The sequence below is a fragment of the Primulina eburnea genome, chromosome 3, assembly GCF_022965805.1.
Source record: "Primulina eburnea isolate SZY01 chromosome 3, ASM2296580v1, whole genome shotgun sequence".
Taxonomy (NCBI): Eukaryota; Viridiplantae; Streptophyta; class Magnoliopsida; order Lamiales; family Gesneriaceae; genus Primulina; species Primulina eburnea.
In genome coordinates this window covers 45,040,087-45,066,727 of record NC_133103.1, presented here as the reverse complement: position 1 = coordinate 45,066,727, position 26,641 = coordinate 45,040,087, and the positions used below count along the sequence as shown (strand labels likewise).

The 26,641-nt window shown below is 35.0% G+C and overlaps 2 protein-coding genes across 5 annotated transcripts; one reads left to right on the top strand and one right to left on the bottom strand.

Moving 5' to 3' along the window:
- Positions 1–779: 779 nt before the first annotated feature.
- On the top strand, positions 780–9,711 carry LOC140827623 (RNA-binding KH domain-containing protein RCF3-like). Of its 3 annotated transcripts, none has more exons than XM_073190375.1 (8): positions 780–866; positions 5,701–6,492; positions 6,847–7,263; positions 7,368–7,622; positions 7,800–8,111; positions 8,319–8,398; positions 8,485–8,596; positions 9,213–9,711. In XM_073190375.1, exons 2-8 carry the CDS (start codon positions 5,734–5,736, stop codon positions 9,354–9,356), a joined length of 2,079 nt encoding a protein of 692 aa, XP_073046476.1. In that variant the 5' UTR covers positions 780–866; positions 5,701–5,733; the 3' UTR covers positions 9,357–9,711. The 3 variants fall into 3 exon arrangements, with proteins under 3 accessions (XP_073046476.1, XP_073046475.1, XP_073046477.1); XM_073190374.1 differs by having other exon boundaries at positions 8,482–8,596; XM_073190376.1 differs by lacking the exon at positions 6,847–7,263 and having other exon boundaries at positions 8,482–8,596.
- A 5,969-nt stretch (positions 9,712–15,680) lies between these two features.
- LOC140827622 (amino acid permease 6-like) lies at positions 15,681–23,059 on the bottom strand. 2 transcript variants are annotated; one of them, XM_073190371.1, is made up of 7 exons: positions 22,838–23,059; positions 22,486–22,719; positions 20,806–20,899; positions 20,488–20,705; positions 19,795–19,937; positions 16,413–16,640; positions 15,681–16,285 (listed from the first exon to the last, which is right to left on the bottom strand). In XM_073190371.1, exons 1-7 carry the CDS (start codon positions 22,941–22,943, stop codon positions 15,860–15,862), a joined length of 1,449 nt encoding a protein of 482 aa, XP_073046472.1. In that variant the 5' UTR covers positions 22,944–23,059; the 3' UTR covers positions 15,681–15,859. The 2 variants fall into 2 exon arrangements, with proteins under 2 accessions (XP_073046472.1, XP_073046474.1); XM_073190373.1 differs by having other exon boundaries at positions 22,486–22,733; positions 22,838–22,972.
- Positions 23,060–26,641: the final 3,582 nt, after the last annotated feature.

Here is a 26,641-nt window from a genome sequence, read left to right as displayed (position 1 = left end):
ACATGGTTGCAACCAATACAGCTCGTTCTATAACATATGCTATGAAAATGAATTTAACCAAATCGAAATATAGATTGCGAACATGTCATTTGTGATTGATTATATAACAAATCCTTATTTCAGATTATACCCATTAAACAAATATTGATTTTTTCGTCTCGTATGTTTTGTCTGCTATTTATTCTATTTTCTTCACGTATGGTGTTTATTGCATGTATTTTTTAAAGACAAAAACTTGCGTGAGACGGTCTCACGGTTCGTATTTTGTGAGACATATATCTTATTTGGATTATCTATGAAAATATATTAATTTTTATGCTAAGAGTATTATTTTTTATTGTGAATATCGGTAGGATTGACCCGTCTCGTCTCACAAGAGACCTACTCTTTTTTAAATAATTTTTACAAACTAAACTTTTTTAAGCAAAATGTAGCATGATTTGAAATATCAACTATAGCAGATGATTTCTTCATGTTGCTAAAGTGTTGGATATAACTCAAAATAAGAATAATATGATCTCAAGGAAATATGACTATTATAAAACCAATATCCATGACCTAAACAAATATTAATTAAATAAAATTATATATCAAATCAAATGATCAAATATCATAATCAGATTATAAAAGAAAATAAAAAGATTATAAAAGAAAATAAAAATCTTGTTGAAATGCAAAATTTTATGATAATAAAATACCATTGATATTGGTCTACCCCGCAAGCGGTCAAGTAACGACCCGACCCGACCCATCTCGCTCCGCGCTATAAAATCTGCTCCGAGAGCATGGAGGGTTACATGTGACGATATTGCCATCCTCCTCGTCTGTAGTCAAAACCCCGGATAATTAAGGCCAACTTTACTGCTGTAAGTCGCAAATTTTCTTGCTTCATTTGGATTTACTCCTGCAATTCAGCTATTATTTGCTCTGATATGTGAACATAATCAGTGTGCTCGTGCGTCATTGAATGCTTAGTCGTACAAAAAAATCAGTTTTTTTTTTTTTTAATAAAGCTGATGATTAGATCCTGTGAACACGGCTCCTGTTGAATTCTTGTATGTATCTATAAAGTTCGAATCTTTTTCCTAAAAGAATAGAAGAATGTAATTTTAGTGAGTAAAAAATTGTTCGTATCGGTGGTATTTCATTTCTGAAACATGTGGGTTGGACTGGTTTTTCATTTGGGAAAATGTGTGGGTTTAGAGTGGTTGGATTTACTTATACGTTATACCAAGGAATTGGCATAAATTTTTTTGTAATTACTGCAAACAGAAGGTTCGGTGTTTATGGCTCTAAAATATTTGGATGGCAGTACCGTGGAGCCTTTTGGTCTGGAGAATATCCTTCATTCTAACTGGTCTAGACTTGTAGTAAGATAGATGGATGTGAATGATGTAAGTTGAATGAATGCAAGATTGCTTTGGAATATTTTGTGGCACTGAGTCACTCTTATGTTTTACTTTTAGGTTCTTTTTGTTAATTTTAATTTTTCCGAGCGCCTTTCTCACGCCATTGGACACAATTATTTGATGATCAATGAACATGACGAGAAGGCATTAGCATTAGAAGTTATATTAGGAATAGAAATGCAAGTTTTTTTAATCCATATACGTTATAGGAGAGAGTGAGAGAATCCATCAGAAGGGGAATATAGATATATTGGAATAAAACACGTGTGTTTTCGTATTTGAAAAATTAAATCAAGTTATCCCATTTTGAAAACCTCAGACGTATGTAAGATGTGATGGCCAATACTACTTTCAACTGAATGTTTTTTATTTTGTTTATGAGGTTTAACTGTGCGTCAAGATAAGTGGAACTTGCTGCCTATAAAATATTATTATTAACATCTTTGTCTCTATGTTTCAACTATGATTAATCATCTGAAGTTTGAACTTTCAGATTTGTAAATTTAATTGTGGAGCTCGTGTTTCTGTTATTAAAATTGTTTTCCACGTGTTCGCCCCATTTGATCTTTTTGAGACAAAAATCACGTGTTTGCCCCATGTAACTTTTTTGAGACAAATTTTCCTTTTCTGTTATATTATATAAATTTAACTATTCAATTTTATTGGAATGATATATTTTTTTATTCTAGTTCATGGCCTTTGGCCAATATAGACACAAATTGTTTTATCAACCATCTTTATTTGTCAAATTCGTAGGGCCTTGTTATCATGTGTCTGTATTTCCGTATGACATTACATTATTTCCCAAATTATTTGATGGATTACACAATGTGTCCCAAGATTAGATCATACCTTATTGACCAAATCAGTTAATGATCCTCACAGGTTGCCCAAGGATTCAACCTTACCTTATTTTCCAATCATTTTAAGAATTGTACTTGTTGGTCTATGATTCAACCTTACCGTATTTACCAAATTAAGAATTGATCAAGAATCGGAATCTTGCTATAACGGTAAGGATGGAATTATAATTGTAAAATAACAAATTGACCATCAAAGGTTTACCGAGTCTGAGGATAGATAGATAAGGCGAAGATCACAAAGGAAAAAGAGGAGACGAATTAACATCCACTTAAAGAAGTCTGACTCTAGAAGGGATACCAAATTATTCAATAAAGGTCCTTTTGTAGAACATTAAATAAAGACACTTTCCCTAAAATATAGCATCCGAGTTGTGGGAAATGTTACCAGGGTGATTGGGCACGCTTCCCGCATTAGGAATGATGAATTTTGGGATAAATGACACTGGGTCTATGTAGCGCCCTTACCCGAGCCACTACTAAACAGACTAATAAACATGCAACATTAAACTTAATACCAACAATTAAACAGCGGAAACCAAATACGTAATCATCTTACAACCCAAATGAAAACAAAGCAATAACGACAGTCTTAAACATTAATACAACCATAACAAATACAAAACATAACCCTGAACGAGAAAACGATAAACCACAGAAAACCTCCACTGGATCACCACCGAAAACCCAACTGCTCTAGCCACTGCCCTGGTCGTCCGAACCGTCCAACCTAAGACCTGCCCCGTGGAATGGGGTGCCCAAGATGAAAACAAGGACGTGAGCAACAATCGCCCAATACGAGAATGTACGAGTATACAAACTGATATGATGCATGCAAAATGCAATATGCTCGGATATCAAGGATCAAGTCAAGAATCTCATGCTCAGTCTAGAGGCGCCTGAGTGTGTAGTCTCTGATCTGCCCTAGGCATGTTTTGGCTCCCACACTCATCATCAAGACGTGGACCTGCAATGTCCAGGTCATCAGAGCCCGCGGGTCCCGTCGGACACTGTAGCTCTCGATGCCCCATCGTCCACAATACAGAATAGGGCTGAGCGGCCCCAACAAACGAGGTATATCTCAAAAGATATCAGGCTCAACATGATATGTCATGCATAATATGCCAAAGCAGTAAAACATGTATCATGCAACAGATAAATATGCAGCATATAAGTGTGTATACTACGCTTGGATATCTCAGTCAGTACATCACGTACCTCACTAAAACAATCTGACAGAAAGCTCTGAACCTAGACAATACCAACATAATGAAATCACTAACAAACCAGATCAAACATGCTACAAAGATCTCCCTAATGATCCTTAAATCACTATCTAAGGATTTAGGAATATACCTGCGTCCGTCGTCAGCCCGCTGATGATGTCTCGATCTCAGTTCACCGACCCTCCTCGAGTCGACACTAGCTCCGAAACTTCCCGACACCAAAGTGCCCTAGAAACTGACTAGAAACTATGGTAAAACTAGCACTTTCTCTGAAGAATGCGGTGAAGAAAACAAAAGAATCGGCTTCCATTTATAGGCTGCATCCGGACTATTTCAGAAAATCCGAACCAATCTTATCTGCCACGTGTCGGAATCTCATTGGTCTAGTTGGATTTCTCGAGATAATGTAATCCGAAGTAGGTCGGGTTATCCATTTAAAATTCGGTGGATACCAACAACTTGATCCCGAATTATTAATCCTTAATAATACTTAAATTAACTACTCATTAATTATCTCTTAATTAATATTTCATTCAAAATAAGAATTCGGGTCATTACAGTCTACTTTGTGGTGGCGAGTGGCTCATAATTGGGGATTTAATGCAATTGAACCTTTTGATAAAAAGTCAAATAGTGTTAAGATCAGTGAGATTATAAGATCATTTGAATATTTGATGAATTAATTAGCGAATTGGAGATAAGCAATTCCCCACTTTATAAGACTTTACCTGGTATGGTTTAAGTAGTGTTTGTATTTGTTATAGGCTTGACCATTTTTTATGTTCTCTAGTTATTTAGAATGTGTTGTTTAATCAGGCATGGCATAGAAGGTGAAGGTTTTTCATTTGCAATGCATTGCCGGCCTTTTGCTTTTTTGCACGAAAATGAGAAGAATCTATGTACTTTTGATGCTCGCTCATGGAAATTGAAAGATCGATGGTGAAGGTTGCATGAAAATGAGAAGAACCTGTGTAATTTTGATGCTTATTCTATGAGATAATCTTTTGTAAGGTTGAAGAATGAGTCCAGTTTGTAACGTTGTAACAATGTGGTATCCTTAGTTGGTTTCTGGCAAGTCAAATTCACATGTCTCCCATTAGAAGGAATTCCATGGAGCTCGACCTTTTGGGAAACTGTTAGGAACTCAAATCACAGATACAAAGAAACTATAATTTCATTAACTAAAACAGAAAATTACTCCAGAAATGATCAATTCTCACAAGGAGAATGACCCCTAGAGCAGAAAATATTCTAAGAGAATAAATTTCTCTCTCCCTAGCATTGCTAGAAACAACCGTAACAAAATACATATCTCTATCCAAATAACTACCCTATACCCTTTTCGCAAGATAACTAACATCATCCCATTTAATTCTGACACACATATATTATATCTTTCTATTTGAATCCAGCCCATTATCACTACTACCCATAAAAGCCCATAACAGAAACATTAGTCGAAGTAGCGAAATGATTGGGTGGATGGAGGATAGCTTTTATTTCTCTAAGAAATAAGATCTCTGGGATTAGATAGGTTTTTTCTTCACTTTCTCCCAGTATTCTTCACGTCCATAATCTAGATGCTTGTAAGAGCGACAAAAAAAAGATAATTACAAGATCTCACATAATCTCTTTGGTAAAGATTTTAAAGGAAATTGTGTTCACTTAGTTTTTCCTGTGAATGTTAACATCTACATGAAATTTAATATGTTTGGAAGAGAAAAAATACAAAATATTGCAGAAGTTAGTGATACTAACTACTATTTTGAGCTGTGGAAAGAAGAAACAAGGGTAATTTTGAATGAACAATGGAGATGAAACTCTTTTTGTGAGAACATCAAGTAATAGTTTGCAACTTTGGCACCACTACACAAAGATATTGAAGGATTGCCATTTAGCTGACTTCTAATTGGATGATGACCTATACAAGTCTAAGTCATCAACTATGTACTTTGTATGTGTAACATTTAGGAATTTAGGTTGCCATTAAAATCTTTGAATGGTTGAATGTCTTGTCCTCCTATCATACATTTCTATGCTGATTTCATATTCAATTATCATCAATTAAAAAGTGTCCATGATTTGTGTGTATATTCAGTTTTTTCAATGCTCATTACTATGTAAGTGGTTCGCTCGAAGATATTGCATCTTGACTACTTTGTTTGTAATCTTCATGTTGATTTTAGCTCTTGCCATTCTTTGCAGTAGCTACCGTTTTCTCAGGGTGAGTTCTTCAGAATGTCTGCTCAGATGACACCTTCTAAGAGGCCAAATGAGCGGTCTCTTTCAGATGTCAATGTTAGAAGGAAATGGCGAAAATCAGCAGCACTGGGTTCTGATCACGCACCTTCTAGAGGATCTTCTGCTAGAAACATTATACGGTTTCTTTTCCCTGCTTCCAAAATTGGAATTGTCATTGGCAAAGGTGGTAGCAATATAGCTCAAATACGTCTGGAAACTGGAGCAATGGTCCATGTTGAGGAAAATGTGCCTGGATGTGATGAAAGAGTCGTCGTTATAGCTGGTCCGGATAAGGATAAGGACACAAATAGCGAAGTTGTGAACGAACAGGTTAAGGCTGATGATGGTGAGGAGACAAAAATCACTGAGTCGGGTGATAATCCAGATGGTAAGCAGACAAAAATCTCTGATTCTGGTGATAATCCAGATGAACATGGGGAAACTAACGAAGACAAGCTGTCTGTTCCGGTTGACCATTCCCAAGCGGAGAAGGAAAATGAGTCTTCAGCCGTTCAGAAAGCTTTGTTGGTTGTGTTTGATAAATTGATTGATGGATTGCCAGTGACAGATGAAGAAAGCAATAAGCAGGCTTCATCTGTTGTTAGGTTACTTGTCTTCTCCAGTCAAGTAGGCTGCCTGTTAGGGAAAGCTGGCAGTGTGATTAAACAAATGTCATCTGAAAGTGGGGCGCAGATTCGGATTCTTCCAAAGGACAAACTACCTTCCTGTGCATCTTCTTTTGATGAACTCGTCCAGGTAATTCTAAATAGTTCTGTTTTTCTTTAGATATTACCACATAAAGACTGTTTGATGATCTCAGTGAACTATTTCGACAGCACTTGTAGTAGTTGTCAATGCTTGACACTTAATTTGAGCATCAGCTTTACCTAGGAAGTGTGTCTTTGTAATTATTTTACCTTTCTATAGAGAAACCGCTTGGTACTGTTGTCTTATGTTCATTTACATTATGTGAAGGGACTAAAAACACATGGATTATGACCAACTGGATCTTTAATGAAATGTGTGAAAGTTGCATTCTTGGATTAAATAAGGTTTGGAATAAATTTAGTATTGATTTGCTGAATTGATATGCTTTCAAAACTGTGGCAGATATCCGGAAACATTGATGCTGTTAGGAAAGCTCTTCAATCTGTATCCCAGCAATTGCTTCATTGTTTTCTTCGTGATGAGGACTCTCTTTCGGCCAATGTTAGTGGTCCATCATCTCATTCCTCTGGTCTTTCTAGGCAGGAAAGATTTCCATCTTCCAACCGTCCATTTCATGGACATGGACCGCCTTTTTCTCATGGATTTCATGATGCTGGGGTCGGTATTCCTGGCAGAATGAATCTTCCTCCTGAAATCCTGAGCTTCCGGTTGTTGTGTAGCGGTGAGAAGGTAGGCGGGGTAATTGGAAAGGGAGGTTCTATAGTGAAGACAGTTCAACATGAAACTGGTTGTGAGATCAAGGTCCTTGATGGTGTGGGTGATTCAGAGGATCGCATAATAGTTATATCTGGTCCAGCTGTATGAGTTTTTTTAAACTTGGTTTTGTGTTTTTTTTTTCTCTGCCACTTTTAACAGATGGTATATATGAATAAATTGCAACCTTTGAACTCCGTCAAATGCAGCACCCCAATGATGGAATATCTGCCCCCCAAGAGGCATTACTTCAAGTACAATCCAGAATATTTAGGGCCGCCCCTGAAAGCAAGGAGAAAGTTATGATAGCCAAACTCCTTGTCACCTCTAATCAAATTGGATGTCTCCTTGGAAAGGGTGGCTCTGTTATTTCTGAGATGAGGAAGTCAACTGGAGCTTATATCCGTATATTGGGTAAAGACCAGATCCCAAACTGTGCTTCAGAAAATGAAGAAGTAGTTCAGGTACAACTGCATGCATGATGTTGATATTTGTGCTGCCATTTCTTGAGAGTTGCATATCATATTCTTGTTACTTTGTGATGTAGATGTGGCACAATATTTTTGTATCTTACATCCGTGTTATAATACAATAAAGAATAGGATTTTTCAGGTATTTTTCTTGCATTAATTGTTGTGTAGGTAAATGGGGACTTTGAAGTAGTTCAAGAAGCTCTATTGCAAATAACAACAAGGTTGAGAAATCATTTTTTTCGAGATGCATTTCCACCACAGAGTCACCCTCCCAATCCCGCATTTATGGACCAAGTGATGCCTCCATTTCCATCGTACATTGGAAGGAGGGAGTTCTCACCTCCTGGATCGTTCTCTGCTAGAGGTCCAGCGTTTAATAACTTTGATGGTCCTGGTGGTCCACCTCAACATGGTGGTTTTGATCCGCTTGACGATCGCCCACCTTTTGCACATGATTTTCCCAGACCATGGGGGCCTCCGGTAAATACCTTTATGTCATAGCTTTTTGGAAAACTTGCAAGATAAAACTTTATCTTTTCCAATCATGCCATCTGCATTCAAGTTATTGCACGGAAACTTAAATTTTGTTTTTTTGCCTTGCCCTAATTCTAAAGCTGACATTCATTTGCTATGGTATTCCACGAAAAAGATGGAACTTGCTCATGTTCTTGCTTTCCTGTTGTGCAGGGACCTGTTGAAGGTCCTGGCTCTATGGGATTCCCAAACTATCCAGGAGCTCCTCCTAGAAGACTTGGTGGATTTCCAGGGTTTGTCCTTCTAAATTGTCACAAATAATCTACTCGCCTAATATCTTGTGGATTCTGATTTGGAGTTTTTTTTATTCACTAAGTAGAGGACATCAGCCAGCTATTATCACAAGCACGAGTGTGGAAGTTGTTGTGCCTCGCTTTGTTGTTCCTGCAATCTATGGAGAGGATGGTGGATGTCTGAGACAAATTCTCGAGGTATGCATGTTAATATGGCCTGTGTTTCCCACTTTATTGATTATTTTCTCTTCACTAGTTAGATATTTCTTCTTTAACATTTATTTTGTTCATTGGTTTTGATTCATGGAAGATGCGCAGAGCTTTCTTCTATTGGTAGTAGCCTCATTTGGCTTTGATTCTTATTGATGTTCTACGCCCTAAATTTGTTTGCCTCCCTTCTCCATCTTTGGGTTAAATTGTCCGTTGTCTCATTTACTCAATACGTTTCATAAAAATTCAGCATTTTTCTGCATGAAGTTTCTTCAAGAAGGCAGCTTTTTGACTTTCATTTCTGTCTTGCTGTCAGTTATACATACTCACAGTAGGCGCAGGTACATATCATCACTTGTTCAATTGATGATTTCATGTTAGTTTGCTTGTTGGACTCGAACTCCTTTAGAAACATGTATCTTTTTTTAGAAACATGTATTCCTTGTGGATTCCTCTCAAGCTGTCTTGTATGTTATTTGTGAATTAAGGCCTAAGGAGGTTTGTTCTCAAACTTCATTTTAAGTTGCTCTCTAAGCGTAGTCAAAGTAATTGCGTTTCTCAGGGAGAAAAAGTAAATAATCAAATAAGTGTTTTGTCCTTCCAGATATCCGAAGCTAAAATAACCATCTCTGATTCAATGCCCGGGGCAACGGAAACCATGATTAGAATATCCGGGACACCAGAACAGGCAAATGCTGCACAGAGTCTCATTCAAGCTTTTGTAATGAGTGAGACGGAAGGATCTTGAAAAGTGATAAGATGGTGTTTCCCTGGCTCTTATTGACTACAAATGCTTTTATCACAAAGATTGTTTTTGGCAGTCCATTTCCGCATATCTTTCTTATATAATATATACTTTTTAAGTTGTCAAAAAAATGGTGGCTCTACTTCAAATTGGTAAGAATTTGAGGGAGCTCTATGATTTAGCTAAGTTATCGATCTTTTGTTATCGGACACATGGATAGGGCGCGTAGACTGTTCGTTTGGTATTGATGTAGATCGAGCTGAAAACTAATGCAAAAATCCCAATCTTTGCAAGCTGTAGATCATCTATTTCTTCGTTGATGTGGATGAGTTATTTGTAGAGTTTGTTTTGGTTTGGAGTGTTGGAACTTTTTTTTTTGTTTGTCTACTCTTTTTTTCCCTGGAGGGTATCAAATTCAATCCAGATTTTTGAACCTATGATACTGGGATCTAATACCACCTCTGTTTTCGTTTTTAATTAATAATTTAGGAATCCAGTTGAAAATTTAAAATTCTCGACTTTACATTAACATAGTTGAGACGTGTACAAATGAGTCAAGGCTAGATTAATCTATACTATTTTATTAAGTGTGAGGCACTTAGAGTAATTAATTTTGATGTCATGGTATGTTTTAATAATTATATATATTAATAAAATGTTAAAATTTTAATGTAAGTCATATGTAGTTTAGAGTCATTGTTTTTTTGGGTTTATGTTATAGGTTCAATTCTTGATATCATTTTTTTATTTTTTAATTTATATATCAAAATTATAGTGTAATCTTTCACTATTTTTTATAATTATATTTTGATCCTCATTCAAATATAAATTAAATGAATTATAAAAAATATTATATAAACACGCAATGTGTGCGTCAGTGTATTAATATCTAATAACCATCATTGTTTGAGAAAACAAATTTTACTTGGGTCGAGCATCGGTCTCAAGTCTCAACCAATAATAACCTTTGGAGTTGCAGTGAGCAGCATCTCCAACCGTAGAATCTCGTTAAGAAATTAACCATTCATAAGTTCTATTTCATGTAGATCAACACACATCCAGCAAAACAAAAACCTCGGGCCCAACCATTGCATGGCAAAGGTTGTGTAGGGTGAGGTACACCCGATGGTAGCGACGCAGCTAGAAAATGGAGGTTGAGGGCAAAAAAAAATTTAGAATAACAAAAATGAATATTAGTAGGAAAAGTGATAAGAGTATTGTGAAGTGAGTGTCTTGCAAGTTGGCATCTTGAGTCAAGCCAAGTCGATGGATGGGTTTCAGTTATAGACAACGTCTAATTGGGATAACAAATCAACTGCCAGGTGTAATAGATAGGCTTCGTAATCGGTGGTAGGCGGGAATATAAAAGAGAGATGGAAGGCTTGAGGGAAAGACACTGATAAGAAAAGAAATTACAGAGGAGCGAGAGGGAAGAAGAGAGATCTGAAAATCATAAAAGATTGTATTCTTTGTTCTTGAGAGAAGCTCTGTAATTGTAATTGTAATTGTAATTGTAATTGTGATCGAGTACCTTGGTTCATTCAATAAAAAGATTGGTTGTTCTCCCGTGGACGTAGGCACTTCTTTGCCGAACCACGTAAATCTCTTTGAATGTGTTATATTGTTGTGTGTGAGTTGCTGTAATTCCATATCCTTGAAGAACGAACACTAACTAGTGGCGCCGTCTGTGGGAATCTACGAGGATGGGTTCGTTAAAATTCGACATTGAAAAATTCTCAGGCAAAAATGATTTTGGCTTGTGGAGGATCAGGATGCGTGCGATCTTGGTGCAACAAGGACTTGTCGAAGCCCTGAACGGAGAAGCAAATATGGCTACAACCTTGAAGGACACAGAAAAGGAAACAATTCTGGAGAAGGCCCATAGTGCAATCATTCTCAGCCTTGGAGATAAAGTCCTTCGTGAAGTCTCGAAGGAGAAATCTGCAAAAGATATATGGAATAAGCTGGAAAAGTTGTACATGGCCAAATCTTTGGCCAATCGCCTATACATGAAGCAACGCTTGTACTCCTTCAAGATCAGAGATGAGAAAAATCTCCTGGATGAAATCGATGAATTCAACAAGATTTTGAATGATCTGGATAATGTGGACATCAAACTTGAAGAGGAGGACAATGCTCTGTTTCTGCTGAATGCACTCCCTCATGCATATGACAATTTCAGAGAAGCTATGTTGTATGGAAGAGAAAAGACAATCTCGCTTGAAGAGGTCTTATCAGCCATTCAAGCGAAGGAACTTCAGAGGAACCATCAAACAACAAAAGAACCTCAAGGTGAGATACTTCATGTGCGAGGGAGAACAGAAAAGAGATCGCAAAAGGGGCCAAGAAACCGATCCAGATCAAAGAGTCAAACAAAGTATAAATGCTTCAATTGCCATCGTGAAGGACACTTTAAAAGAGATTGCCCAGAAAAGAAAAGAAGATACCAAGAAAGGCCCAAACAAAATGATGAAGTAGCAGCTGTAGTTGATGGATACGAATCAACAGAATCTCTCATGATCTCATATCAAGATCCTAATAATGACTGGATTCTTGATTCGGGATGCACTTTCCACATGTGCTCTATGAAATCTTGGTTTGAAAGCTTCATAGAATCTGATGAAGGATTAGTGCTACTGGGAAATAATAAGCCATGCAGAATTAAATGTACTGGCTCTATCAGATTGAGAATGCACGATGGACAAGACAGGCTACTGAACCAAGTGAGGTATGTTCCTGAATTAAAAAGGAATTTGATCTCACTAGGGACTCTTGATAGTGATGGTTTCATGTTTAAATCTGAAAATGGAACTATGAAAGTGATGAAGGGTTCATTAGTTGTCATGAAAGCTGTAAAGAGGAACTCACTGTATGTACTTCAAGGAAATACAGTGGTCGGTGGAGATGCTATGGCACAAATGACAGCCAATAATGCAAGTCTTTGGCATTTAAGGCTTGGCCATGTGGGGGAAAAGGGTTGATTGAATTATCAAGACAAGACCTGCTGTGTGGGGACAAAATTCAAAGCTTATAATTTTGTGAGAACTGCATGTTTGGAAAAGCAAAAAGGGTGCACTTCGGATGTGGTAAACACACAACAAACAAGCCCCTAGATTATGTTCATGCTGACCTTTGGGGCCCCTCAAGGACAGCAACTCATGGAGGAGGGAGATATTTTTTGTCCATAGTAGATGACTATACCAGGAGACTATGGGTTTACATATTGAAAACAGAGGATGAAGCAGCCCTGAAATTCAAAGAATGGTTGCAGGAAACCGAGAATAAACTGGACAGAAAATTGAAGCATCTCCGAACAGTTAATGGATTAGAATTCTTTTATGAATCATTCAAGGAACTTTGCAAGTCAAAGGGAATCACAAGACACAGGACTGTTGCTGGAAACCCACAACAAAATGGGGTAGCAGAAAGGATGAATAGTACATTGTTAGAACAAGTGAGATGCATGATAATAAATGCTGGTTTACCTAAATCTTTCTGGGGAGCAGCTATACATACAGCATGCTACTTGATAAACCGATGCTCTTCAAGTGCTATCAATTTTAAAACACCAATGGAATTGTGGAAAGGAAGCCCAAGTGAATACTCACAACTTAGAGTATTTGGTTGTTTGGCATATGCCCATTTCAAGCAAGATAAACTAGGAGCAAGGGCTTTAAGATGCATCTTTATTGGTTACCCGGATGGAGTCAAAGGATATAAAGTATGGAATTTGGAAGCCACTGGTCCTAAATGCTTTAATACAAGGGACATCACTTTTGATGAAAGCAAGATGGGCTATGGATGGAAAGAAGGGTGCACTGTGATGAGCAAAACAGGTTATCAAGAAACACCAATTGAGGTGGAGCCAATTCATAATACCCCACAAGAGTCTGTGGTAGAAGAAGATGAAGTTTCCATAAGAATTACAGATCATCATGCTACTACCCAGGATCAACAAACACACATTTTAGCAAGAGACAGGCCGGGAAGAGAAGTGAGACCCCCTAAGAGGTATGCACATGCAGACTTAACATGGTATGCTCTTACTGTAGCTGAAGAGGTGGAGTCCCTTGAGCCAGCAACCTATGAGAAAGCTATCACTTGCAGCAAAAGAAAAGAATGGCAAGAAGCAATGGATGATGAACTTCAATGCCTACTGAAAAACAATACGTGGCAGCTGGTAAACAAACCCAAGGGGCACAGAATACTAGGATGTAAATGGTTGTATAAAGTTAAAGAAGGGCTGACGGAAGCAGAAAAATTTAAGTACAAAGCAAGGTTGGTGGCGAAAGGTTATTCTCAGCTGGAAGGATTAGACTTCAATGAGATTTTCTCCCCGGTTTTCAAACACTGCTCTATAAGAATAATACTTGCTTTAGTAGCCCACTTGGACATGGAGCTTGAACAACTCGATGTAAAAACCGCATTCCTCCATGGAGAGCTCGAAGAAACCATTTATACGGAAAAGCCTAAAGGGTTTGAGCCAAAAGGGTCTGAACAGAAAGTTTGCCTTCTTAAAAGATCTCTCTATGGACTTAAACAAAGTCCTAGACAATGGTATAAGAGGTTCAATGTGTTTATGTTAAAGATCAACTTCGAAAGGAGTAGTTATGATAGTTGTGTCTACTTTAAACTCGGAGACAATGGAGTGATGACTTACCTCTTACTGTATGTGGATGATATGCTCATTGCTAGTGTGAGCAAATCTGAAATACAAGCTTTAAAACAGCTGCTTAGTTCAGAATTCGAAATGAAAGACTTGGGAAAAGCCAAGAGGATATTAGGGATGGAAATCACAAGGAAAAGGGACCACAAGATTCTGTTTTTGAGCCAAGAGACATACATAAAGAAAGTGCTCAAACGTTTCAATATGCATGATACTAAAACAGTTAGCACACCATTAGGACACCACTTCAAACTCTCTCTGGTACAGTCACCCACAAGTGCAGAGGAGAGGATGAAAATGATGAATGTTCCATATGCTAGTGGTGTGGGAAGCATCATGTATGGGATGGTTTGTAGTCGACCGGACTTAGCCCACACAATAAGTTTGATTTCCAGGTTCATGGCCGATCCGGGGCAGCCTCATTGGGAAGCGCTGAAATGGACTCTAAGATACTTAAGGGGCACGGTGAATGTGTGATTAATGTTCAATAATCAACCTGGAATCACAAAACAACCTCTTGAAGGTTTTGTGGATTCTGATTTTGCAGAGAACATAGACACAAGAAAGTCCGTAACAGGTTATGTCTTTACCTTATTTGGTACAGCTATTAGCTGGAAAGCTACATTACAGTCAGTGGTAGCTCTATCTACTACCGAAGCAGAGTTTATAGCTGTCACGGAGGCAATTAAGGAAGCAATCTGGCTGAAGGGACTCCTAGTTGAGCTTGGAATAAAACAAGAACATGTGGTGGTAAACTGTGATAATCAAAGTGCGATCCATCTGTCAAAGCACCTTGTATTCCATGAACGATCGAAGCATATTGATGTCAAGCTGCATTTTGTAAGGGATATCATCTCTAAGGGAGAGATCAAACTTGAGAAGATAGCAACTGAAAACAACCCTGCAGATATGCTAACAAAGTCACTGCCTCATGTCAAGCTCAAGTCCTGCTTGCACTTGATTAATACAGTGACTGCATAATAGATCAAGTTGGAGAATGGAGAGTAGCCAAGCTTGGAGACAAGGTGGAGATTTGTGAAGTGAGTGTCTCGCAAGTTGGCATCTTGAGTCAAGCTAAGTCAATGGATGGGTTTCAGTTATAGACAACGGCTAATTGGGATAACAAACCAACTGCCAGGTATAACAGATAGGCTTCTTAATCGGTGGTAGGTGGGAATATAAAAGAGAGATGGAAGGCTTGAGGGAAAGACACTGATAAGAAAAGAAATTACAGAGGAGCGAGAGGGAAGAAGAGATATCTGAAAATCATAAAAGATTGTATTCTTTGTTCTTGAGAGAAGCTCTGTAATTGTAATTGTAATTGTAATTGTGATCGAGTACCTTGGTTCATTCAATAAAAAGATTGGTTGCTCTCCCGTGGACGTGGGCACTTCTTTGTCGAACCACGTAAATCTCTTTGTATGTGTTATATTGATGTGTGTGAGTTGCTGTAATTCCACATCCTTGAAGAACGAACACTAACAAGTATAATTAATTTTTGACATCTAATCAATGAAATTAAAAAATCGAGGCGATGACCACTCCCACCCATCAGCTTCGTCCCGACGGAGCTTAGAATCAGTCTTATGATTGGTACATAATACATGCACTTTTACCTTGAAAAGGCTCGAGTTTCAACGTATCCTCGTAGACCTCACACGTGAAAATAAATATGAATAATTGGATTCAATGTTAAGTTATCCTATAAGTTACCTCACAAAACCATATGAATCTTGATTGTCTTAGGTTATGCAAAAATATATACCAAAAGAGTGGCACTCCACGTACTATGGGATCCATACATAATAAGATCATGTTACAAAATACTAGTACAAAAGACTCATGACTGAGTTTTGAAAGGCTTGTATTTCTTCACTTCTTGCGCGAGCCCTTGTACGGATCCAGCAGCTGCGACCAGAGACACGAACAAGCAAGCCCAAGTCAGTATCTTTAGCCATATCCATGTGAAGGAATACTTTGGTATCTTGGCCTGTGATATGTAGATTTCTATGGGAAAATACACCGTCAACGGATAGAAAGACGCCGCCCCGATCAAGCTCAAGAAATCATTGAAAAATGGGAATATCATGGCAACCACGGCTGTTACTATAACGTATGCTGTTCGCCACAACAGTCGAAAGAAGCTGATGTGGTATGGCCCGACTAATGGGATGTTTATCGCATGTTCTGTCGTGATCAACTTGTTTTCCGGCCATTTCATATTGCACAGTTTCTCCACGAACCCAAATACCGGTTGCGCAAAGACCTGTTTCATGATTTAATCAACTGTCAAAAATTCCATTTTGGTAGGAAAATTTATATATGAGCATGTTACATGAAAAACAAAGTACTTCGTCAAATCATATGCATCTGTATTCACTCGGGGATTTTACCTGATAAGCGCCTACGAGATGAATGACAATGCAAATATTGGCAAAATCTACCAGCCAAAATGGCTCATAGAACCCGAAACCAGTGAGGAAATTGCCCGGTGCATCGTTTCCGAAGGCGGCATACCCGACGCAGCCGCACAACATGTAGAACAACGTTGTGGTAGATACTCCCACAAACGAAGCTTTCTTCATTACCTTGTTCTCTGGGATCCCTGATCTTAATGTGTCCTAAAAATTTACATTAAAATATAGCATGAAAATAATGAGGACCTCGTGAAAATCCATATTTCGAAATTTTTTGTAATATTATACTATCGTGAATACATTTTTCAAGAGGCAAAGAGTCGGAATACTGAAAAAGTGCCAATCACGTTTACAACTTAAAGTAAATATTACCATTTTACAGCCTGCGACAATAATTTTCTAAGCTAAAAAGGGGAACAAAACATGACGTTTAAACTGCTATACGATTTAAAATATTTGAATTTCACTATTACCACCAACTATAGTTTTTGGTAAAGTGACAAACAATTTAAACGTGGCGCTTCGATTTTTGTATGATTGAAACTGCTGCCACCGACTATAGTTTTTATAATGACGCATACGCTTAGTCCTACAAACTAGTTTGTAACATCTCTAGACAACAATAATTAATCTATTTATTTACTTTATATAACTTAATGTCATTATAAAATAAAATACCATGCACAAAAAATTTATCTCCATAAATATTTATTTATTGTAAATAAAAAAAATACAGAGAGAGAATTAGTTTTATTAATTGATTTCCACTGACATCATAACTACTGTCAAAAAAATATTTAAATTAATATAAAAGTGGATTTAAAAATTATTTGAATAGGCTAAATCGGAGAATTCGATATCATAAATTCGAAATCCATCGTTTCAAATTCATCAACCAAATGTACCCTTAGTCAATTTATTCAATATTCTTCGAAAAGAAATTGTCATCATTTATAAAATTTGTACTAAAATAAACATTGTTCTTTTTTACTTTTCTTTTTATTTTTGATCGTACAACAGTTTAAACGTCGCATACGACTCCTTTTAAGCAGATTCATAAAGAAAACAAATCCCCATTTGCGACGTATTAGTGAATACCAAAGAACGTGACACCTAAATGAAGCATATTTTATTGTAATGAACTCACTCATTCACAAGGCACTTGGACCCAAAAATATTTACTTTAAAAAAGTATTAAATTGCTTGTTTTTTAATATATATTTTTAAGAAAAAAAATGGCTTTGTCTTCGAATTTTCATAGTAACATGCAACTGAAAAAAAGACTTCTAATATTAAAATGTGAAATTACGTTAATAAAAAAAATAAAATCCTTAAATTTTAACATGTACACATAAATGACATCTTAGCATCGTCTCCACATTCTTTTTAATAGTTCCATCGTTAAAATCGATGGCATTACTCATTATTAATTGAATATTGTCAAAAAAATGAAATTTGATTTAACAAAAAAATATTGTATTTTGAGTGTAATGATAAATAAAAAAAATATTTTTCGGACAAATAGATTAATAATATATAATTTAACGGTTACCTTCTTATAGGTATCGTTTTTTCATATTTTATTGTATTGTTTTTAGTTCGTTTTTGCATGTTTGGTATGTTTTTACCGCCCTAGCTCGCTCGAAAGAAGTTTCAAAGATGAGGACAGTGAAAGTCGCGCTTGGACGGTAATTTAGACAGCCCCAACGACTCAAGAAGGAATTTTTTTTTGCGTAGATTTATTCTTGAGCACACTTGATTATGTTATTGGTTTTTATGTATTTTTGGAGTATAATCAACTTCGAAGTCAATTTATTTGTTATTATTGAGACAGATAGCAGATATTATAACAAGCCAGGGTAACATAATGCACTGATCTACAACTTACATAGACCATACGAGGTTGGGTACATGTTGATAATCATAGACCGAAAATCGAAATCTAGAAGATTCCAAAGTTCATTAATGTAACATAACACAAAGACACTTGATTATAGTATGATGTTGAATATAGCTCGACAGAATATAATGATAGATTAAGGAATCCCGTAAAAAACATGACTTAAAAAATTAAAATCAATAATTAGAGAAGATTAACAGGTAAGTTAACCGAAATCCAAACAATTTTTTTGTTTATCATTTGAATTGTATTATTTATATTGCGTTTGTTTCATCATTTTATTTCAGTATTAATTTAGTTTATTAATTAATTCTCTTATCGTTGTAATTAACCAAAGATTGCGTTTAAGGTAAATTTCTCATTTATCAATCTATATAGAAAAATACTCTTATTTGATACATTATATTAAAACTTGATCCATACACTTTCATTATTATAAATTATTGTATTAAAAAAGCTGTATAACATTTTATATCCTTATGACTTCAGTCGCTGCTGCACATGCATGGAAACATCCAAGTTAGGCTGGGCCAATATCTAATTTATTGCATGATCATGAGGATTTTACTAAAATTTCTAATTTTTTTTATATATTTGAAAAAAACATAAAAAAAAAATTAAGTTATATTAGTTATTATATTTAAAATATTTTAATTAATTTTTATATAATAATAATAATAATAATATGTATTAGCAAATATACTAAGTAATAGAGCTATCAAAAACAATTACACTCATCGAATCTACTCGTCCGCCGAATAAAACACGTGAGATGAGAGACAATATCTTGATCAAAAAAATTACGAATCAGTCTGTCGGGACAAATTTCTCATGAGACAAGCCTTCTCTACCACATAAAATAGACGAATTAAGTTAATAATTTTATAACCCGCCAAAAATGACGAGTTATAAGTCGGCCTCCTATGCCTTTTTTTATTAGATCTACTAGTCAAGTTATTTAGGCTCGACTTCAAGGGTTGAAGAGTGTGCCAATCTATTTTTCGTGATTCGTGTTACGTGTATAAATCTTTTCATCTCGATGAGAACATTAATTAAATTAATAAATAATTAGAAATTTATTAAATAACAATAATATTTTTTATGATATTTCTTTGAATTTCATCAATATATTTTGTAGGACCGAGCGCTTGCCGCTTTACCAAAAGCTATAGTTGGTGATAGTGGTGCAACTCAAATCTTTTAAATCGCACAGCAGCTCAAGCATCACGGTTCGATCGCTTGCAAGGACAATTATTGCACCCAACATGTTCTCCACAAATTATTATTATTATTATTATTATAAAAATTTAAAACTATGGGTTAAAATAATTATTAATTAACGTAATAAATATATTTTACGTAGTAAAATCCCAATAATATCGTAGTATTTTGAATTTCTTATAATGATAAATATTTAATTTAATTATTAAAAAAAATTAAAATAGAAAGTGATAATACCTGGATTTCAATAAGAACAGTAGAATAAGCATAAGCAAATGCAATGTCTCCAATGGCTTGAAAGCTTCTCCAAACCTTCTCTGAACCAGCCACGTCCACTCCTACACTTGTCCCCGTTAGGCTAGTCCTCACATGTGCACCACCTATATATTTTATTTAAATATTATTATTATAATTATTTAGATAAACTATAACAACTATAATCTTATCGGCCCGAATTAAATATATTTAAAGTTTCTGATCTTAATCAATCTTTTAAGAATAGATTTCTTGTGAAACAGTATCACGAATCTCTTTATTTGTGAGACAGATCAATCCTACCGATATTCACAATAAAAATTAAAATTCTTAACATAAAAAGTAATACTTTTTCATGATCACCCAAATAAGAGATCAATATCACAAAATACGACATGTGAGACCGTTCCAAACAAATTTTTGTCTTTTTTATTTTAGATTTTTGTCGTGACATGACATCATATATTACTTACTATCGACTCGACTCGACTCGACTCGCTTTGTGTGATCAAATGTCCGAATTAACTATATTTAAAGTTTCTGGCCTTAGTCGATTATTTTCTCATTTTAAGTTTCCGTCGTGACATGACATCAGATATTACTTACGATTGACTCGAGTAGCTTTGTGTGCATGTGATCAAGTGTTGTTTCTATATAAATGTATATATAACTTACCTGCAACCCTAGCAATGGAGAGGCCAATTCCAATGGTGGAGTAAGCAAATGACATTATGGCTGCCACAATTGAGAGCCACCAAAGCTTGTGGAAATTTGGTATTTGGCTAAGAACTAATTGGATCGCTGCAAATATGATCATGAATGGGTAGTTCGATATCGAGCACAGTGCGTGATCGTGCCCGTGTCTATGGAAACAATTCGACCTCTTCACCGCTCTAAAATTAAAATATTCAAAATAATTATATATATATGATCAATTCTACGAATAAAAAGTATTTAATTTTTCTTTATATAATTAAAAAAAAATTTACTTACACCATACTAATTGATGCAGTGATTGTGTATCCAATGGTGACGCCAACAAGATTGCCGTACTGAGCCAACCCACATAGCTGAACTTTCAAACCGCCTAAAAAAAAAAAAGTATTATTATTATCATTTAATTTTAAAAAAAACTGCTAAAAAATTGATAATTCGATGTCAGACGAAATATAATTATACCATAAAATTTAAGTTTAATATTATAAAAGAATATTTAAATTTTATAAACATGAAATATGATTTTTTTTACCAAATCCCGAGTCGTGATTGGACTCATCACGAATCTTTATTGGTGAAATATGTCAACCCTAACAATACTCACAGTAAAAAATAATATTCTTAGTATAAAAAAGTAATATTTTTTTTTATGGATGACCCAAATAAGAAATTTGTCTCACAAAATATTAAGAAAAAGAAATCTAATATATCTTTTGTGAGACGATTTCATCGTTTTATATCCATGATACAAGTTGACATAATTCATACATATATTGAAAAAACATATTTTGACATCAAAAATTATATTATTTCATAGACGACCGTATCACAAAATTGATCCGTCAAACTGAATTCGCATGACCTATTTAAAAAAGCTAATAAAACGCAAATAAAAGATTGTTAAGTCATCTTCGACCACAAAATCTACTTTGGTGTAAATTTTACACTAATTAGTGTGATTTCTGCACCAAATACAACATTTATCTCCAACTCATTTACTTCAAATCTTACACCAAAAAATATTCTCGAAATATTCTTTTTATTTATATAATTTATAAATCATTAAAAAAATTAAAAAAAAAAAGTACCAAACAAACAAATTAAAAAAATAAGTACTTCTGAGCCAAATTGGTGCAGAGGATACCTCTTACGCCAAATTTGGCGCAGAGGTGGAGGCTGCATTATTTTGGCCATCGGAGTCGATCTTTACACCATTTTGATGCAAAGATTGGAAATGTCCTCAAGAACCAAACCAAAATAGCGCAGCCTTTATTGGAGCCAATCTTTGCACCAAAACAATGCAAAAGTTGGGAGATGCCCTTCGGAACCAAACCAAAATAACGCAGTCTTTACTGGAGACTATCTTTGCACCGCAAAGGTTGGAGATGTCTTTACGGAACCAAAAAACACTTGACGTACGCATCATTACTAATAGCTGCTGGGGCTTTGCCTGACTTGACTACATTTGATTTATTGGGAATTGAACTCGAAAAAATTAAGAAAAAACGGGAAATTGGTCTCCAGTCTTCAGTCGTCGATTTTTTTCGTGTTCAGTCTATGAGTACTTTTTTAGTACCATCACATGAAATGTACCACATGTCTACATGAAGTGTACCACATTTTGTATGACATAGTACCACAATTTTGTGAGTAGGGAGTGAACCCAAAGAAATGTTTTGATTGGAAATTTTTGACCAACTTCTCCGAGAAAAAAAGACACGATCATAAATAAAAGTGTCCATTTTCAAAACATAAGTAAAAGTTTTCGGGAAATTATAATATAAATAAAAGTTTTCCAGAAATTATAATAATTTCTGCCATAAATTTTTTTTTTCATAAAATTCCATCTTCACATAATCTAAAGCATACACAAATTAAAGATATTACAAATAATCACACCACCATATTGTATATAATAAATACATACAAATATGATAGTATATAGTAATAAAGTACCTAAATGAGCACGGACAACATCCATGTAAGTGTAGTTTCTAGCGCCGTTCACCGGGCCCGGCGCCCGGTATCCGTCGGCGAGCAGAGTCGAAGTGTAGTAGGTGATAAACGAGAATGCCATCAGCACCGCCGGCCCCGCCACCCACCCCAGCTGCGCAATCGCCCACGCCAGAGACAGCACGCCGGACCCTATCACCGCCGTCACTATGTGGGCGCTCGCAGTCACCAGCGTCCCTTCAGTTCAAATACTTCATCACACCCCCAAATCAATATCTAAACCCACCCAAAAAAAAAAAAAACACAAACACACACACACAAACACATATATACAGGAGAGTGTATGTATATGTACCAGTTCTTCTGGGTCGGCCATCGTCGTCGAGGAACTTGGATGGTTGAGATTGTGGGGTTTGTTCTATGTCCATGGAGTGTTTGTTGAAATCTTTGCCGTCGGCCATTTTTGGGTTGTGGAATTAATTTGAGCTATGAAAATGAAGGGATAATATAAGGGGAGAGAGTGAAACAATATTTGGAGTTAAATTAGATTAATGTAACAAAGTCAAAGCTTTAAGAATAATTGTTGGAGAATGGATGATTGTAATAATAGTCCACCAGACAAAACAAGGCACGTGAAAACATTTGTGTACAATTATAATTATGGAAGTATATATACATACATATATATATATATGTATGTATTATATATATATATATATATATATATATATATATTAGTGGGTCTTATGTGAGACCGTCTCACGGATCTTAATATGTTAGACGGGTCAACCTTATCCATATTCACAATAAAAAGTAATATTTTTAGCATAAAAAATAATATTTTTTCATGGATAACCCAAATAAGAGATCTATCTCACAAATACGACCCGTGAGACCGTCTCACACAAGTTTTTGATATATATATATATTGAGTAGTGATAATTGTTCGTGTTAAGAGATCGAGTTATCACTAGATTACATAATATATTATGTTAGTTTTAAAAATATATAACTTAACTCAAAATTAAATTGTTAAGGTATACTAGTATTCTGGCAAAACATGTTACATATGCATGAATTATATTTGAGTAGGTCTCTTATGAGACGGTCTCACGAATCTTTATGTGTGAAACGGGTCAATCCTATCGATATTCACAATAAAAAATAATAGTCTAAGCATAAAAAGTAATATTTTTTCATGAATGACTCAAATAAAAGATCTGTCACACAAAATACGACTCGTGAAACCATCTCATACAAGTTTTTACCATTATATTTTTGAGCTTTAATATACACTAATGGTGTTTTGGAAACTTGGAGTAATAAAAAACCCAAAAATTCCCTCAATTTCCTAGTCAATCTATTTGTCTTCAATTGTCATGATTATATATTGAAAACCTTCAAAATGTTAAAGTGATATTGAAGATACATTTCAATGTAGAGTCAAATGTGACCTAACAAGATCTAGTAATTAATAAAGTAATGATGAAATATATTTATGCTTATTACTTTAATTCACACTTTCTTTTCAACTTTTGGGGAGCCACGAATTTTGGCATTTTGGAAGGTAATTGAAGCCATTGAAAGTGAGGGATTAATAATGGTTAGGAAAAAAAAAAACAAAAACAAAAAACCCTTGTTGACACTTGTTTTTTTCTTGTCAGCTGATATGCTTCGAGGTCGGTTAACCTCCGCCATCCAATTTTTTTTTTTTTTTTTTAATCTCATCACTGCTACCATTATTAATAATTCATGTAGTATGGCTATTTTAGTTTTATATTATTAATTTTTCAGAAAATTAAAACATTTTTTACTCTAAAAATATTCGACTCTTTGATCTTTTCACTTTGCTCAATATTTTTATAACTTTATTTAAACTAATCAAATAATATATAATTTGAGAGCCCCGACTTACAATATCATTATTATTTTGTATTTGCAACGGAAGTATGTGCAATTCTTGATTAAAAAGTATTAATTCAATAGTAATGTCACGATCTTGCTAGTCCAACAATTTCATTTCTTTCATCATAATCAGAGTTACATAATCATATATCTGAAATTTTAAATTTATAATAAATAGAAAAAAAAATAGTGGTTTGGTATTTGAAGATAGTGAGGAAATAAATTGATCTTAATCATCTTATATATTTATAACAAGTCAAACGGTAACTTTTATATGCAGGAATTTAATATGAGATGTCATTTATCAGTAGTAGCATGTCGTACGAAAATATTTTGTCAAGTTATATGCAATGACTGTTCAGGGCATTGAAGTGAATATCGTGAGCTAAAAAGATGAATCACACCGATATTTAGTGTAGAAACTTTCCCCACATATTCAAGTAGGATTTGTATAATCGATCATTTACGAGGCCAATGAAACTCATATTTATGGACCGAAGTCATGCTATTCAAATAAACCATATATCAAGGTTTAAACTAGTTGTTCATTGGACTAATTTTCTAGATTGAAGCCGTGTTGTCCAGTGGACCCAGTACATAGGCAGTTGTACATTGCTCTAGTCATTCTGTTAGTAACCGATCGGTTATCAGTCATGAACCAATAACAATCCAGAAAGTCAAATATGTAGTACAATATTCTCAATAGATTGAGAAATGAACAGTATGATACAATATAAATATATATATGAATAAATCGGTAGTTTATGAAAGTTTACTGTAAACTCCAGACCGTATATCAAATGCCCCCTAACTAAAGAAAAACAATAGTGAGCTCACAATAAGAACCTCATCTTGGTAGCTTATTTTTTCTTCCTGATTTCAGTATCAAGACAAGATAATTTTCTATAAAATAATTTGAGTGATTTTATATTGATTAGAACCGATAGTGGGTGATAAAATTTTTAAAATCATTTTCATGCCAAACTCGTGTCGGTTAATTTTGTTTAGGACTTTAAAAATTCATATTAATTAAAATACAAGTCCAAAACTACCAAAATTTCTAAATAGTCCAAAAGTGGCTCGATAATCGGAAATCAAGAATCGTGTCGACGCATGTGATATTTCCAGTGCATATCCGGACCTCCGGCCACCACACGTAGCCGTCATTTTTACAAGGAGCTCGTATATTTCTATTCTTTCAACTTTTATGTAAAAAAACATTTTGAAATTCCGAAGTGATGTTACCTAGATTTCACATCCAGTCTACGGAGTGAGTCTCATGTGAGACCGTCTCACGGATCTTAATTAATCTGTGAGACGGGTCAACCCGACGGATATTCACGATAAAAAGTAATACTCTTAGCATAAAAAAATAATACTTTTTCATGGATGACCCAAATAAGATACATGTCTCACAAATATGACCCGTGAGACCTCTCACAAAAGTTTTTGCCCAGTCCACGATGATGGTTGGAAGAGAAGTTTTGTGATCTCTCTCATTTTTTCTCTAAAACCACAAATTTCAAAGGGTTTTTCTACGATGAGATGCATCATTGAGATCTTTTTATATGCAAAGTTACATGAGATGAGTCACTACACATAGCCAAATATTGGCCTAACTTGATATACCTATTTTGCTATTAAAATTAATTATTAATAGACATTTGCATTAATTAACGTAATATTTTAATCTCTAAATTATTTTTATTCAAGTTATATTATTTTAGAAACACAATTTATGTGTTTGCAGCCTTCAATATCATTTATTAAATTTTACTTATAGAAGAATAAAATTCATTTCCTATAATTAAATCATCATCATTATTATTTAAATTCATTAAATTTTGACTAAAAACTTCAAAATTTTTGGAATGTTACATAATTCTAGGTCAATCGGTAGAGAAAGTTAAATGATAAGTAGTCGAGGAACATAAATGGAAGAAAGCAAAAACTTGTGTGAGACGGTCTCACGGGTCATATTTGTGAGACAGATCTCTTATTTGGGTCACCCATGAAAAAGTATTACTTTTTATGCTAAAAGTATTACTTTTTATTGTGAATATAGGTAGGGTTGACCCGTCTCACAGATTATGATCCGTGAAACGGTCTAACATGAGACCTACTCATGGAAGAATCAGTTTAAGCATGTAAATAGCTAGAGACCACATGTCCGTTAAAGACTAAATTAGATAACACACACACACATATATATATATATACATACATATATATATATATATATATATTTATATAA

Excerpts from the sequence above, each read along its gene's own strand:
- LOC140827623 (XM_073190374.1), top strand. The coding sequence starts at position 5,734 with ATGTCTGCTCAGATGACACCTTCTAAGAGGCCAAATGAGCGGTCTCTT. Across the intron at positions 7,623-7,799 it reads AAAATGAAGAAGTAGTTCAG|GTAAATGGGGACTTTGAAGT; the intron begins GTACAACTGCAT and ends ATTGTTGTGTAG. Across the intron at positions 8,399-8,481 it reads AGACTTGGTGGATTTCCAGG|TAGAGGACATCAGCCAGCTA; the intron begins GTTTGTCCTTCT and ends TTATTCACTAAG.
- LOC140827622 (XM_073190371.1), bottom strand. The coding sequence starts at position 22,943 with ATGGCCGACGGCAAAGATTTCAACAAACACTCCATGGACATAGAACAA. Across the intron at positions 20,900-22,485 it reads TGTTGTCCGTGCTCATTTAG|GCGGTTTGAAAGTTCAGCTA; the intron begins GTACTTTATTAC and ends TTTTTTTTTTAG. Across the intron at positions 19,938-20,487 it reads CTCCATTGCTAGGGTTGCAG|GTGGTGCACATGTGAGGACT; the intron begins GTAAGTTATATA and ends TAAAATATATAG.